A 13,255-nucleotide genomic window follows, 5' to 3' on the forward strand; every position below is an offset into this window, starting at 1 on the left:
CTCCCAACTTGTTTTAAGAAAACTGGCTGTAAAAGTGATGATTTACATGAATAATAATCTTTATATTTAGTCTTGACCAATTTCTTATGGGCTGTAAAAATGGTGGGACTATAGATATAAAAATGGCTATCATTTCTAAATGGTTAATGTAATATTCAACTCCTTGAATAAAAGCTGAGTCTACACTATAAGTGCATCATCATTGTTTCACTTCTGTGCCACTGTCGTAGTCTACAAATACAAAATTACAAAAAATTGTGTCACCAACTAATGACTTGTGCACCTGAATGTATAAGCAGACAGATGTTGTAGCAGATATCATTGATACTATAAAATTTAATTTGCAGATGATAACTCCTTTGTCAGACTATACTGGAACAGGATGAAGTCGACGTCCATCTAGTTTTAATGACTTTGTCGACTGGTTTGAGGCATAGCGTCAAAATCTGAACACTTCTAAGACTAAGGTAGCGATTTTCGATTTTAGATGTGGTGCTCCACTGCCCACTCTGTCTAAGATCAAAGAAGAGGAGATTGAGGTGGTGTGACTAAGTATAAATATCTTGGTCTTGTTATTGATCACAAACTCTCCTGGGACCAATATGCTGAAGCTGTTTTGAAGAAGGGACAAGAGTGTATTTATTTTCTGTGAGCTCATTTTTTATGGCCAGGACAAAACCTGTATTGTTCCTCTTTAATTTGATGTTCGACTATCGGTCAAGCCTTCTTTTCCAACACCCTGGAGTAGACTTTATGAGAGAGGCAGAGGAGTGGGATGCCCCTGTAGTTGGCACACACTCTCTGGTCTCCTTTTTAAAATATTGGGACCACCACCCCAGTTTGCCAATCCTCAGGCAGTATCCCAGACCTCCACACAATGTTGAAGAGACGTCTCATCCAAAACAGTCCCTCCACACCCTGAGCCTTCAGCATTTCTGAACAGAATGTATCAACCTCCGAGGCCTTGCCACTGTGGACTTGTTTGACTACCTTAGTGACTTCCACGAGGGAATATGATGATGATCCCCCATCAGCTTCCAGCTCTGTCCCTACTATAGAGGGCGCTCCAGTCTGATGCAGGAGTTCCTCAAAGTATTCCTTCCAGTGTCCAATTACCTCCTCACTTGATATCAATAGAATCCCATCCTTACTGTAGACAGCTTGGATGGTTCCCTGTTTTCCCCTCCTGAGGTGCCTCACAGTCCGCCAGAATCACTACTTGAGGTTTTCTTTCAAGGTCTTCACATATCCTTCTGTCTTCATGATTCCTTCTACCTTGAGGAGATTCACAGTTTCAGATGCACTGAAGCATCCCTACAGAATAATACTCCCACTGCTGTGTTTCACTTTGTTCTTTGGGTTATACACCTCTCCCTTCTTTCTCCTAACCTAAAGCAACATCTCTATGGCCAAAGAGGTCTAGTTTTGCCTCATATGACCAAAGCACACAGCTTCAGCAATAAAGGTTTTGAACATTGACCATTCTGGTTCAATGCCCCCAACCTCCACAGGGATGACAGAAAAGCTGAGCTAAAATTCTTTCAGTCAGTGGGCTCCTCCAGACTCTTCCCAGTTCACTCACTCTATCCGTTTGGGCTTACCAGGTATGTCCAAAGTCTTTGTGCAGCCCAGTCTGTAACAGTTACTTTGGTCTTCTTGATGTTGTCGTTCATCAGGAACGTTTTGGGTCATTGTCAATAAAGTTCACCCACGCTATCCGTTTGGGCTTACCAGGTATGTCCAAAGTCCTCCCCCGCCCTTTGATCCAACTCACCACCAGATGATAATCTGTTTACAGGTCTGCCCCTCTCTTCACCCAAGTGTCCAGAACATGCAGCCTCAGATCAGATGACACGATCACAAAATCGATCATCGATCTTTGGCCTAAGGTGCTGTGGTTCCATGTACACTTATGAGCATCCTTACGTTCGAACATGGTGTTCATCATGGACAGTCCATGACTAGCACTAGCAACCCCTATCAAGGAGACTGGTTCCAGAGCTGAGGTTGTGTGTGAAGATGAGGCCCACCAGATCTAAGTGGTAGTGCTCCACCTCACGCACAAGCTCTGGCTCCTACAAAACACAGCAAGCTGATGTTCCATGCCCCAGAGCTAGTCTCTGCTGCCTGGGTTTGGTCTGTTGAGGCCTTCCACTTTCACTGCCACCCATGGGACAGCGCACCCAACCTTAGCGGTTCCCCCTGTGGGTGGTGAGCCCACAGAATGGAGATGGAAAGTCCATGTTGACTTTTTGGGCTGTGCCCAACCAGGCTCTGTGGCAAGCCTGGCCACCAGGCGCTCGCTGATGGGCCTCCAATCCAGGCCTGGCTCCAGACGGGGGCCCCGGGCTTCCTCCGGGTCAGGTCACGTTTCCTCTTCCACTGGGTTCCATCCTGGCCATGTAACAATCACCAGCTCTTCACTCTCACAAGGATCCATTGTTAATTACTCACAGGAATAAATTAGGGAAAAACACTTGTAAAAAAAAAAAAAAAAATCATGAGGCAATAGCAGACTGAGGTGGACCAATTGTCCCTGACCAGGGTAACTAGTTTTTGCGTGGACTTTTTCAAACTATCAGTCAATCCCCATCAGTCACACTCTTCTGGTCAGGTGTATAAATACCCCAAGAAGAGCTCATTAAAGCTTGTTAAGTCTTTCTCCACACTATACAAATGAAAACTTGTTATTGCTTATGTTGCTGCCATTGCTGATTGAACTGTACAAAAAAATATTAGTTGTCCATGCATATTATCTATTATCATATACCTATAAATGATACGCCAATATGATTGGATAAAACACTAAAGAATAAATAGCAATACACCCTTTTCGTGGACGGGTAATATTTTTCATACCACCTGAGTAATCAGCCAATCACGTACAATTCTTTCCGCCTCGCTTAGAAAACAGTGCGTGGAACTTGAAGTGGATGGATGATGAAAGAAGCAAAACACCTTCGCAATTTATGTTGATATTTTGATGAATTTCTTCATTTACAGCAGCTTCATTAAACAAATGTACTCAAATGATTATCAGCACGAGGGCGAGCTTACAGGCTAACCTCCACTAACACTAGAAGACAGTTGCCAGTTATGGCTTCTGAAACAAGGGAGAAAAAAAAAGAAACAGCACCGTTCAGCTGAAGCATTAGTGCAGGGGTGGCCAAGTTCGGTCCTCGAGAGCCACCTTCCTGACACTCTTAGTTGTCTCCCTGCCAGGGGCGTAGCACCAAATTTTGGGCCCTAGGTACTAGCCATATTGAAGACACCCCCCCCCCCCCACACACACACACACACACTGTTATGTTCTTTTTTATTAACACAAACACCAAATTTCTAATGCATAGTCAAACCAGGTCTAAACCATGTATACCTTAGATCACAACTGGGAGTCAGAACCCTTTTTTAAAGTTGGGGGAGCAATATTGAGTTGGGGAGTCTGGGGGACTACATTTCACCATTTTCTAGAAAAATGGTGCAATTTGGTGCATTCCCGGTGCATTCCCATCTGTTAAAATGCACAGGAATGCACCAAATTGCACCATTTTTCTAGAAAATGGTGCAATGTAGTCCCCCAGACCCCCCCAACTCAATATTGCTAGCTTTCAAGCTCACCTCTCTTTTCAAAGAATTTGGTTAGCAGCTGCTTTCCCTCATTTAGTTTTCTTTCCCTGTCCTTTTTTTTCTCTCTTCTTTTTTGAAATCCGGACTTTAATTTTTTTTTAGGAAAGACATATTTTATTTCAGCCTAAACACTAGGGCTGCAACTAACGATTATTTTACTAACCAGTTCATCGGTCGATTATTTTTTCGATTAATCGTTTTGGGGTTTTTTTACTTACATGTGAGTTTTGCCATTATTTCTTTAAGTGAGTTATCATTAAAAGGCTTTTGTCACACAACATCAGCGTTTGACCTTGTAACAAAGTTATGTTATATTCTCGTCAAAAACATACCTGGAGTAGTGTTTTGTTTTATTTTGCACATACATACATCACCGACACACCACAAAGAGATTTCCATCAGGTTTAGATGCCTACAGCAACTATCTCAACCACTGACAACATATTACAGCAAGAGTCCACAAAAGTATTTTAAAGGCCTGACTGAAGTGTAAGTAAGTCCCTTCGGCTGCTCCCTTGTTTGCACTCGGGGTCGCCACAGCAAATCCAAGGTGGATCTGCATGTTGATTTGGCACAGGTTTTACGCCGGATGCCCTTCCTGACGCAACTCCACATTACATGGAGAAATGTGGCAGGGGCGGGATTTGAACCCAGAACCTTCCGAACTGAAACCAAGCGCATTAACCACTTGGCCACCACCCCTGCTGCCTGACTAAAGTGTAATATGTTATATTTAATAAGATATTTTCATGAAAAAAGACACAAATGTGCAGTTTACTACATTTTATTTTTTTCTTGTGTAAAAACACAGCTTAGATGTGGTTTGACCGAAACAAATTGTCATTAAACTTAATAAGACAGGGATGAAGTGGAGCTTTAAGAGTCACTAGGTGTTCACAGGAAACAGTTATTTCTATATTTATTTATCTATATTTATTTATGTTCATTGTTAGTTGGTTTAATCTTTTCTGTTTTGTTTTATCAGATTCTTTTTGTCCGTTTCTCTAAAACTGTATTGTGGAATTATTAGTTATTATTACTATGATTGTTGTTGTTTCTATTATTATTATTATTATTGATATATAAATACAAATAAATGAATAAAATATTACAATATGTAATACATTTGACTCTTTTATGACAACAAACGCTGAGCCATGAATTATTATACAGAAAACAAATGTGCTGACAGCTGCAACAGCTTAATGCTAACTTTAACATTGAAAACGCCATAGACATGCTAACGCCTTAGCATCGGTCCCATTTTTAAGTTATAAAATACATCTCTCAACTGTTTCAGAAGACCATAACAGGTCAGATTAACATAAAAAGGTAAATGTTACTCACAGACTTATGCTCGTTGGGGTTTTAGTGGGGAAAAATTAAGATTAAGCGAAATAAAACACTGAATCAACAAAGCACCAGATCGAAGCACTGCTTCGAGTGGTTCAAGGTTCAAAGCAAAGCTGCACTGCAGAAATGGTTGATTTATATGGAAGAAATGAAACATTTGCAGTAAAACAAAGTTATTTAACAACTAATTGACGACTAAATTAGTTGACAACTATTTTAATAATCGATTAAATCAATTAGTTGTTTCAGCACTACTAAACACCTCCTCTTTCTGTCAGATCCCGTTTGGGATGTGTGTGTGGGGAGGGAGTGGGAGGGTTGTCGCCTGTGCGCCTGGACTAAACCATTGTACAACCATTGTACAACCATTGTACGAGGTTAGGCTGAAAAGTTCTAAGGCTCCCCATGAAGGAGTAATGCATTAACTGCATTATAGTGAGCCTTAGAACTTTTCGGCCTACCCTCGTACATTGTACATTGTACCATTGTACTGTGCAGGGGTGGGAAGGGCCCTCAGAGAGCTTTCCATATTATTGTTAGAGCAGAATTATGTTTTGCAACGTTTATACATTCATTCTAATTATATTCTTTTACAACATGAATTGTATGGACATTAATAACATGCAACACAAAAATGTATTTAATGCCAGTTTTTTGTGGGCCCCCCCATGCTGTGGGCCCTTGGAACATAGTACCCTTTACCCCCCCCCAGTCATACGCCCCTGCTCCCTGCTCCAACACACCTGAATCCAATGAAAGACTCATTAGCAGACTTTTAATGAGCCTTTCATTGGATTCAGGTGTGTTGGAGCAGGGAGACAACTAAGAGTGTCAGGAAGGTGGCTCTTGAGGACCGAACTTGGCCACCCCTGCATTAGTGGATGTAAAATATTAATGTTAAGAGCTTCACCTCTTGTTCCACATGTGTATTTCCCACTGGTGTCACGTACGTCCACTAAAACCATACACCCTTCGGCCTCAGGGTATATGGTTTTCTTCAGGGTGTATAAAGCCATCTTCATTGGTGAACAACTTGATAACTGATAATATTCTTTGCTCCAACAGGCCATAATGAGTTTTGAGTTAAAACATTGGACTGACTTAACTACATTAGTGTTGGCTAGTTGAGCGTTTGTCAGTCAGACTCCATGTTGGATGTGAACAAATACATTGTGTCAATGCTTTGGCTACAACGGGTTGGTTACAAATCTGATTTGCAGTGGTTTCATCCACCATATTGATTCTCCAATATGTGGACACCATGTGGTTTTGAAGTGTTTGCCTTCAAACGTATAAAACTTGTACTTTATTTATTTGTATTTATTTGCTATTTATTTAGGAAAATATGATTTCTTTAAGTTATTTTAGTTATTTAGTTATTTATTATTTTATATAGCTACATGTTCTGCACTTGGATCTGGGTTTTCTTTGATTTCTGTTGAAAGCTATTCTCTTATGATTTCCCCCCTTTTTGTTCCAGGTACAGCGCTGTTGCTCTGAGCAAACCTGATCCTGTCAAATCTCAGATGTCAAGCAGGATTGGTCCTGCTTATTTGGCTCTGAGACTGTTTTGGAATACCAGAAGCTGTGAGGACATTTTTCTACCCAGTGCTGGAGCTGTATGAATCTAAATATTATCTCAGGGTTTCCTACGTAAAACCACTCGATAGTCATGGCAAAGAGTTTACATGAAAGAAACAGTGGTTATTTTGGATGGCATCTGGGATTTTCAGAGACTTTTAGTCTTTGATTCTCTACACTTTTCCTGTCCTGCAAATCTCAGCTTGTTCCACCAATTTTCCATTATTTGGCCATTTTGTAATAATGTTCTTTAACTATGTGCCAAAATCCCACATCTACACCAGACCTTGCTGCGGTGAATTTCAGCAAATGGGAGCAGCTGAAAAAACTGATATAAAATGATGATGAACAAAGTTAAAATAAAAATAAGAACTGTAACTTACTTTTATGCATTTACTCAACAATTTTAGAACTTGCTGAGGGACATTCAAACAAATATTACATATACTGTATGCAGAATTTTGACCCTGTACGTATAATTGTGACCCAAAATTTTGACCCTGTACATATAATTTTCACAAACTGTTCTTAAAAACAAATCTGTTCCTAAGTCCTGCTTACAAAGTTTTTACGAAGATTGTGGCATTCATGATGTTTTCCCAGTACTCCAGGATTTTAGTGCTGACATGTCAGATTGGTTGCATTGTCTGGTTATGTGAAGGTCATTAAAATACAATATTGCAGTGATATGTCCGTAATATCTCTGTTCATTATTATATGTTACATTTTGGTAATTTACAAAGTATTTTTATATTAAAATAAATTAAATGTACACTGTAAAAAAATAAAGTGGTAGTTCCATTAAGTTAAGTAAACTTATCTCTTCTCATTTACTCCACTTGTAAGGGCAAGTTTAGGATACTGGACTCAAGTTTACATGTTTTCAGAATCTGAATTCAAAGCTATCTGTTGTCTTCACTATTTGTAAGTTGAAACGAAACTTATCTTTCAGGTGAGTTAACTGATATGAGCTGTTACGTATGCTAATCATATGTTAATTAGGCTCACCAGGCATGTGCTTTCAGTTTAGGAGGAGATGGGATTCATCAATTTAAGAACACAGCTGTGAACAATTCTGCAGTTTGAGTACACGTTGATGAATCTAACTTAAGAACCTTCTTAGGGTCAATTAAGAAAGAATCTAAGAGTCTTATAAGAAGATATTGTAGAATGAAGCCTGATGTTTATTTCAGAAAACCCCAAATAATATAAAAATTTATATGATAAACTCATATTTAAAAAATAAAAATAAAAAAATAAAATAAAATAATACTTTGATCCTGTGACAGCCGGGCTGCCAAGGGGAAAAGCAATTGGCAAATAATAAATATATTAAAAGAAAAAAAACCTCCATTGCTTCCAGGCAAATGAAAATGAAAATGATATTCATGTGCGAGTGTTCACAGTTGTTATGCACCCTTTTGTGAATTCAGGAGGGAAATTAATGGATGTTTGTTCACCGACAGATGAGGCTGCACTGCACAGGAGCACATTTCGCCCAACAGGTCGGATCCTTTTAAAGAACACCGTATTCGATGCCTGGCTCCCATATTGAAGCCGTAACCTGATCGCTGCCTGCTCCTGCTGAAGGAGAGTCGAGTCCTGACAGCTTCAGCCGGCGAACATTTGTTTCCTTCTGCAGAGCATCAACTTTGCATCTTTAGGATTCAGTGTTCAGGGACAATTTCCAGCAATGCCAAAGTTGTTTAATGTGGCAGCAGACTGCAAGAGGAACGCATGAAACGTCTGCACTCATTCTAAATGATGCTGTGCGTCCTGGTGCTGTGGACGGGTGCGTTCTTACAGTTGGGTCATGCAGAGATGTACACCCAATACTGGGCCGTAAGAGTAAGAGGAGGCCGTGAGGCTGCGGACAGGGTAGCAGAGAAATATGGATTTACAAATATGGGTCAGGTAAGTTCCCCACACTCTGGATCTTGATTTGATTAGTCCAGAATGTAGGCCTGCATTGAATAAGACATGAATTAGATCACATAAATGAAGCTAAACTAACTCTACACTTGTCTGAAATCAGAGTATAGAACCAAAACAATACGAACACCCAGGACTCTGAGGAAGATGTGACTCTCACATCGAAACGTCAGTCCTGTTGAACATTTTTTTTCAGCACCTTATTAAAGACTTTTTGCACTTATTTCTGTGCTGCACCAGTTATTTCTTCTTTAATACAAACACCTAGTTTGTATTTCATTTTGTGATTAATTTAATATGTATTTGTTAAGGTTCAAATTAAGGAGGTGAAATGTAACTGTCATACGCACTTATGACCTTGAATTTGACCTTTCAAATTCATCCCAAGGTCAAAGGTCATGGGATCCATAGAACGGTTATATATGACTTCATATTAGTGTTTAATAGTAACCATAGGGGCAGCACGGTGGATTAGTGGTAAGCACTGTTGCCTCACAGCATGGTCATGGGATCGATTCCCACCTGTGGTCTTTCTGTATAGAATTCACGTGTTTGCGTGGGTTCCCTCCGGGTGCTCCGGCTTCCTCCCACATGCAGGTTAGGTGGATTGGAAACTTTAAATTGTCTGTAGGTGGTAGAGAAGCTGGAATCTTCGACTGGACTGGGTTGCTTGACGTGAGGAGGTTTCGCTTCAAATCACAGAAGCTTCCTCAGCTAAAGTTCTTGCTCTGGTAGTCTGACTTCTGTCTTGACTCTTGTAGAGAAGAATAAACCAGAAGCCAACAAAAGCTGGAGTTTTTTTTAACCTAACCAGACCCCACCTACCGAGAGGCTGACTGCTATAGGCTAGTGACTAAACAATAGCTCTAATTAGCACCTATTGTGCTCTAGTTAGCACTCTCCTAATGACAGGACGGAAGCCTCCCCTGATGGCTCCCTTGACGACTCTCTCCTGATGATGTGAATGACTCATTACCATGAACAAAAGACTGAAACTGCTTTGACCTGAGTACCACATTGTAAACAGGGGACAAAGCGTGTCTGAGACCCGCTCCGTGGTTAAGGCTGGGTTTCAACTGTTTTACAAAGAATGCTTGGCTATACCAGCACCACAGAGAGGTTGCCAGTGGACCTCAGTCTGCAGTTCATCTCCACCTGAAAGACACTAACCACACGTTTGAGGACAAGGAAGTTAAAATCTTAGCCAGAGAGAAGAAATGGTTTGAGAGAGGTGTCAAGGAAGCATTCTTTGTCATCAGGAGAGAGTCGTCAAGGGAGCCATCGGGGGAGGCTTCCGTCCTGTCATTAGGAGAGTGCTAACTAGAGCACAATAGGTGCTAATTAGAGCTATTGTTTAGTCACTAGCCTATAGCAGTCAGCCTCTCAGTAGGTGGGGTCTGGTTAGGTTAAAAAACTCCAGCTTTTGTTGGCTTCTGGTTTATTCTTCTCTACAAGAGTCAAGACAGAAGTCAGACTACCAGAGCAAGAATTTTAGCTGAGGAAGCTTCTGTGATTTGAAGCGAAACGTCCTCACGTCAATCAACCCAGTCCAGTCGAAGATTCAAGCTTCTCTACTATGGAAACCACCTGGACAACTGAGAGCCTACACAGAAACATGTCTGTAGGTGTGTGTGCTGCTGTGAATGTGTTTGTCTGTCTGTATGAGGCCTTGCGACAGACTGGCATCCTGTCCACGGTGTACCTTGCGTCACTGTCTGGATGGGCTCCAGCACCCCCCCCCCCCCCCCCCCCCCCGTAACCCTTAATTTGAGTAAGTGGATGAAGATGACTGAGTGAGTAATCATAGGCCTAATCGAAGGCTTTTCCTAAGCCTAGCCATGTACTGTTTCCATAAATGTACTGTTTCCATAAAAAAACCCTCTGTGACATCATGCATAGGTTCTATAAAGAGCAATTCTGATGCACAAATGAGGCAGCGTTAGATGTCTCTGTCTTGGCAGTAGCTGACACCTCCTAATTCCCGGCCACTTCATAAATGGGCAAGGTTGGGTAGGATTACTTTGAAAGAATACATGTGGATTACATGTATGTATGTACATACATTTGGATTACTTGTAATCTGATTACTTTTGGATTACATTTCAACGTAATCCTACCAAACCTTGTAAATGGGTAAAGAGGTGGGACACTGGCAAGAATGGGATAACCTGGGCAGGTTGAACAAAGCCCATACATGCCCACCTATCATATATTTGCCCAGCTAGCTTTGGCTAACAGCTAACCTGGATTTGGGTGTTTAATTAATACATAATTTTATGAATAACATGTGGCTTGAGTACACAGGTTAGGTCATATATATATATATATATATATATATATATATATATATATATATATATATATATATATATATATATATATATATATATATTTTTTTTTTTTTTTTTTTTTATAATATATATTTTTATTTAAATTTTATTGTTTCATGTTCTGTATTGTATTGACTTAGAATAATTAAAACCATGACTTTCCACACTCCAAAACAGTAGGTGGCGATATGCACCTCTAAAGCTGAATTGTGATATATAGATGCCTTCAGGGTCCCATAGTTACACTTGTCACGTGGTAACATGGCATCGCTCGGAGATTCATTGCTTCCTCGCAGTTATCGGGAAATGAAGGACCTTCTTTTTTTATAAGGTAGGTAGCATGCTAACTGGCTTAATTTATTAATGAAAGGCCTCAGGTTGGATTTGAACCCACAACCTTCTGGTGTTAAAATCATACTTTGCAACACCTCTTGAGATAAACCCACTCAAAAAAAAGGGGGTTCCAGTTTTTGCCTTGTGTGATAACATAAATTGTTGCTTGAGATGAAGTGCAATAAAAGCCACTGTGTGTGTAATTCATAGGCTGCTATCAATCTGACAGAAAGCAAACAGTGCAGAGAAAATGATGTCTCTCGTCAGTAATTGTATATCAGTTTTCACACCCACCCACAGGAGGCACACTGAGCGTAGCTCCACTGAAAACAAACATGGAGGATGACTGTCAATATGTAATTTCACTTATATGTTATTGATAAAATTGCACTTGTCAACACTGATTATATTAAAACGTGAACCACGTCAGTGGATGTTAAATAGGTTTTTTTTAAAAACAAGTCCACCTGAGTTATAGATGCAGGATTTTATCATATTTGTTACTACACTCAACAAAAATATAAATGCAACACTTTTGGTTTTGCTCCCATTTTGTTTGAGATGAACTCAAAGATGTAATTTTTTTTCCACATACACAATATCACCATTTCCCTCAAATATTGTTCACAAACCAGTCTAAATCTGTGATAGTGAGCACTTCTCCTTTGCTGAGATAATCCATCCCACCTCACAGGTGTGCCATATCAAGATGCTGATTAGACACCATGATTAGTGCACAGGTGTGCCTTAGACTGCCCTTATTTTTGTTGAGTGTATTTTACACACAATATTTTTTTCCAAATAATCTAGAGAATGTTTTATATCACATATAAATACTAATATATCTTTCATATGTGTCTCAATTAGAAACACAATAAAATTATGTTATTTGGACACATGTGATGATGTGTAACCAAGGTACATATTGAAATCATGTAACTTCAACAAACTTCTTTTCCAGTGTTCTATAATTAACAAAAATACAAATGATCCCATTTTTCACAAGTTGAAGTAAAAGAACTACACTTCCATCACTGCATCCAAAAGGTTTATTTTACACAAATTTTCTTCACAAATGGTTAAAATCTCTTCTTTGCCAACATAATCCATTCATCTGGCTGGAGCAGCACATCATGATGTTGACTGAACAGCGTGATTATTGCACTGATGTGTCTTGGAGCTGGGTGCATCGGGCAGATGTTTTGGCTCGTAGACTTCAATGCTCACATGGACCTGGTGTTGCGTGGACTTGTGGAATCCACCGTGGCTGAGCTGCCTTTGTTGGAAAAGGATATCTGACGTTGACTTTGTGGACAATACTGTGATCTTTATGGAATCAACGGATACCTGAGTGTCTAGGTGTGCAAGTGTCCTGGATCAAGACTAAGATCCAGGCTACAATGACTTCCTGGACTTGGCCATCAGAAGTGTATCTGTATGCCTCGGAAGTGTTAAACTTGTAGAGACACTGGATTATTTCAGCAGTGACCTTCATGTTTTTGGGTCCTTGACTTTTGATTTCAGGAGATGTGTGGGAAGAGATTATGATGTCATGAGTTTACTGGACAGAGGTGTTTAGCAATACCAATATCTTTGTAGGAGAACAAACTGGGCTGTGAATAATCCCAATCCAACGAACAGGTTACGATCAAGACGGCCTCTATCCACACTGCTACACTCGTTACAGTCAAGACAATCACATGATAAATGGGTGATGGACCGATGAATGGACCCAGACTCCTTCACTCTTGAGGGAGTATATTCCAGTTCCAACCAAGTCACCTGTGGCCATGACCTGAGCAGACATCAGTGGATTACTCTCGTCTCCGGTCTGGCCATGGATGTTACAGAGTCTATCTGCACAGGATAGGCCTATCCAACAATGAATTCTGTGAATGTGGGGAAGAACAAACTGCATCTCACATCCTACAGAGATGTCCAATTCATCACCCAGCTGGGGATATGAGCTCTGTAGATGACATCTTCAGACAATGGATCTTTTCATTGACACCAAAACTAAACCCTACACCTGTCCGTCATGATTAGTGAGGTAGGCAATGCGGTACCATCTCAGACTGCATTAACTCTTGAACTTAAAC

At 40.3% G+C, this 13,255-nt stretch overlaps 1 protein-coding gene across 1 annotated transcript in view; it reads left to right on the forward strand.

Annotated features, from left to right (window-relative positions):
• Nucleotides 1-8,166: 8,166 nt before the first annotated feature.
• The window catches only part of pcsk5a (proprotein convertase subtilisin/kexin type 5a), an 88,483-nt gene continuing 83,394 nt past the window's right edge, over nt 8,167-13,255 (forward strand). Inside the window, exon 1 of the mRNA XM_034192191.1 lies at nt 8,167-8,475. Coding sequence (XP_034048082.1) covers nt 8,323-8,475 — 153 coding nt within the window. The 5' untranslated portion in view covers nt 8,167-8,322. The remainder of the gene's footprint in view (nt 8,476-13,255) is intronic.

Source organism: Thalassophryne amazonica, chromosome 17, assembly GCF_902500255.1.
Source record: "Thalassophryne amazonica chromosome 17, fThaAma1.1, whole genome shotgun sequence".
Classification (NCBI taxonomy): Eukaryota; Metazoa; Chordata; class Actinopteri; order Batrachoidiformes; family Batrachoididae; genus Thalassophryne; species Thalassophryne amazonica.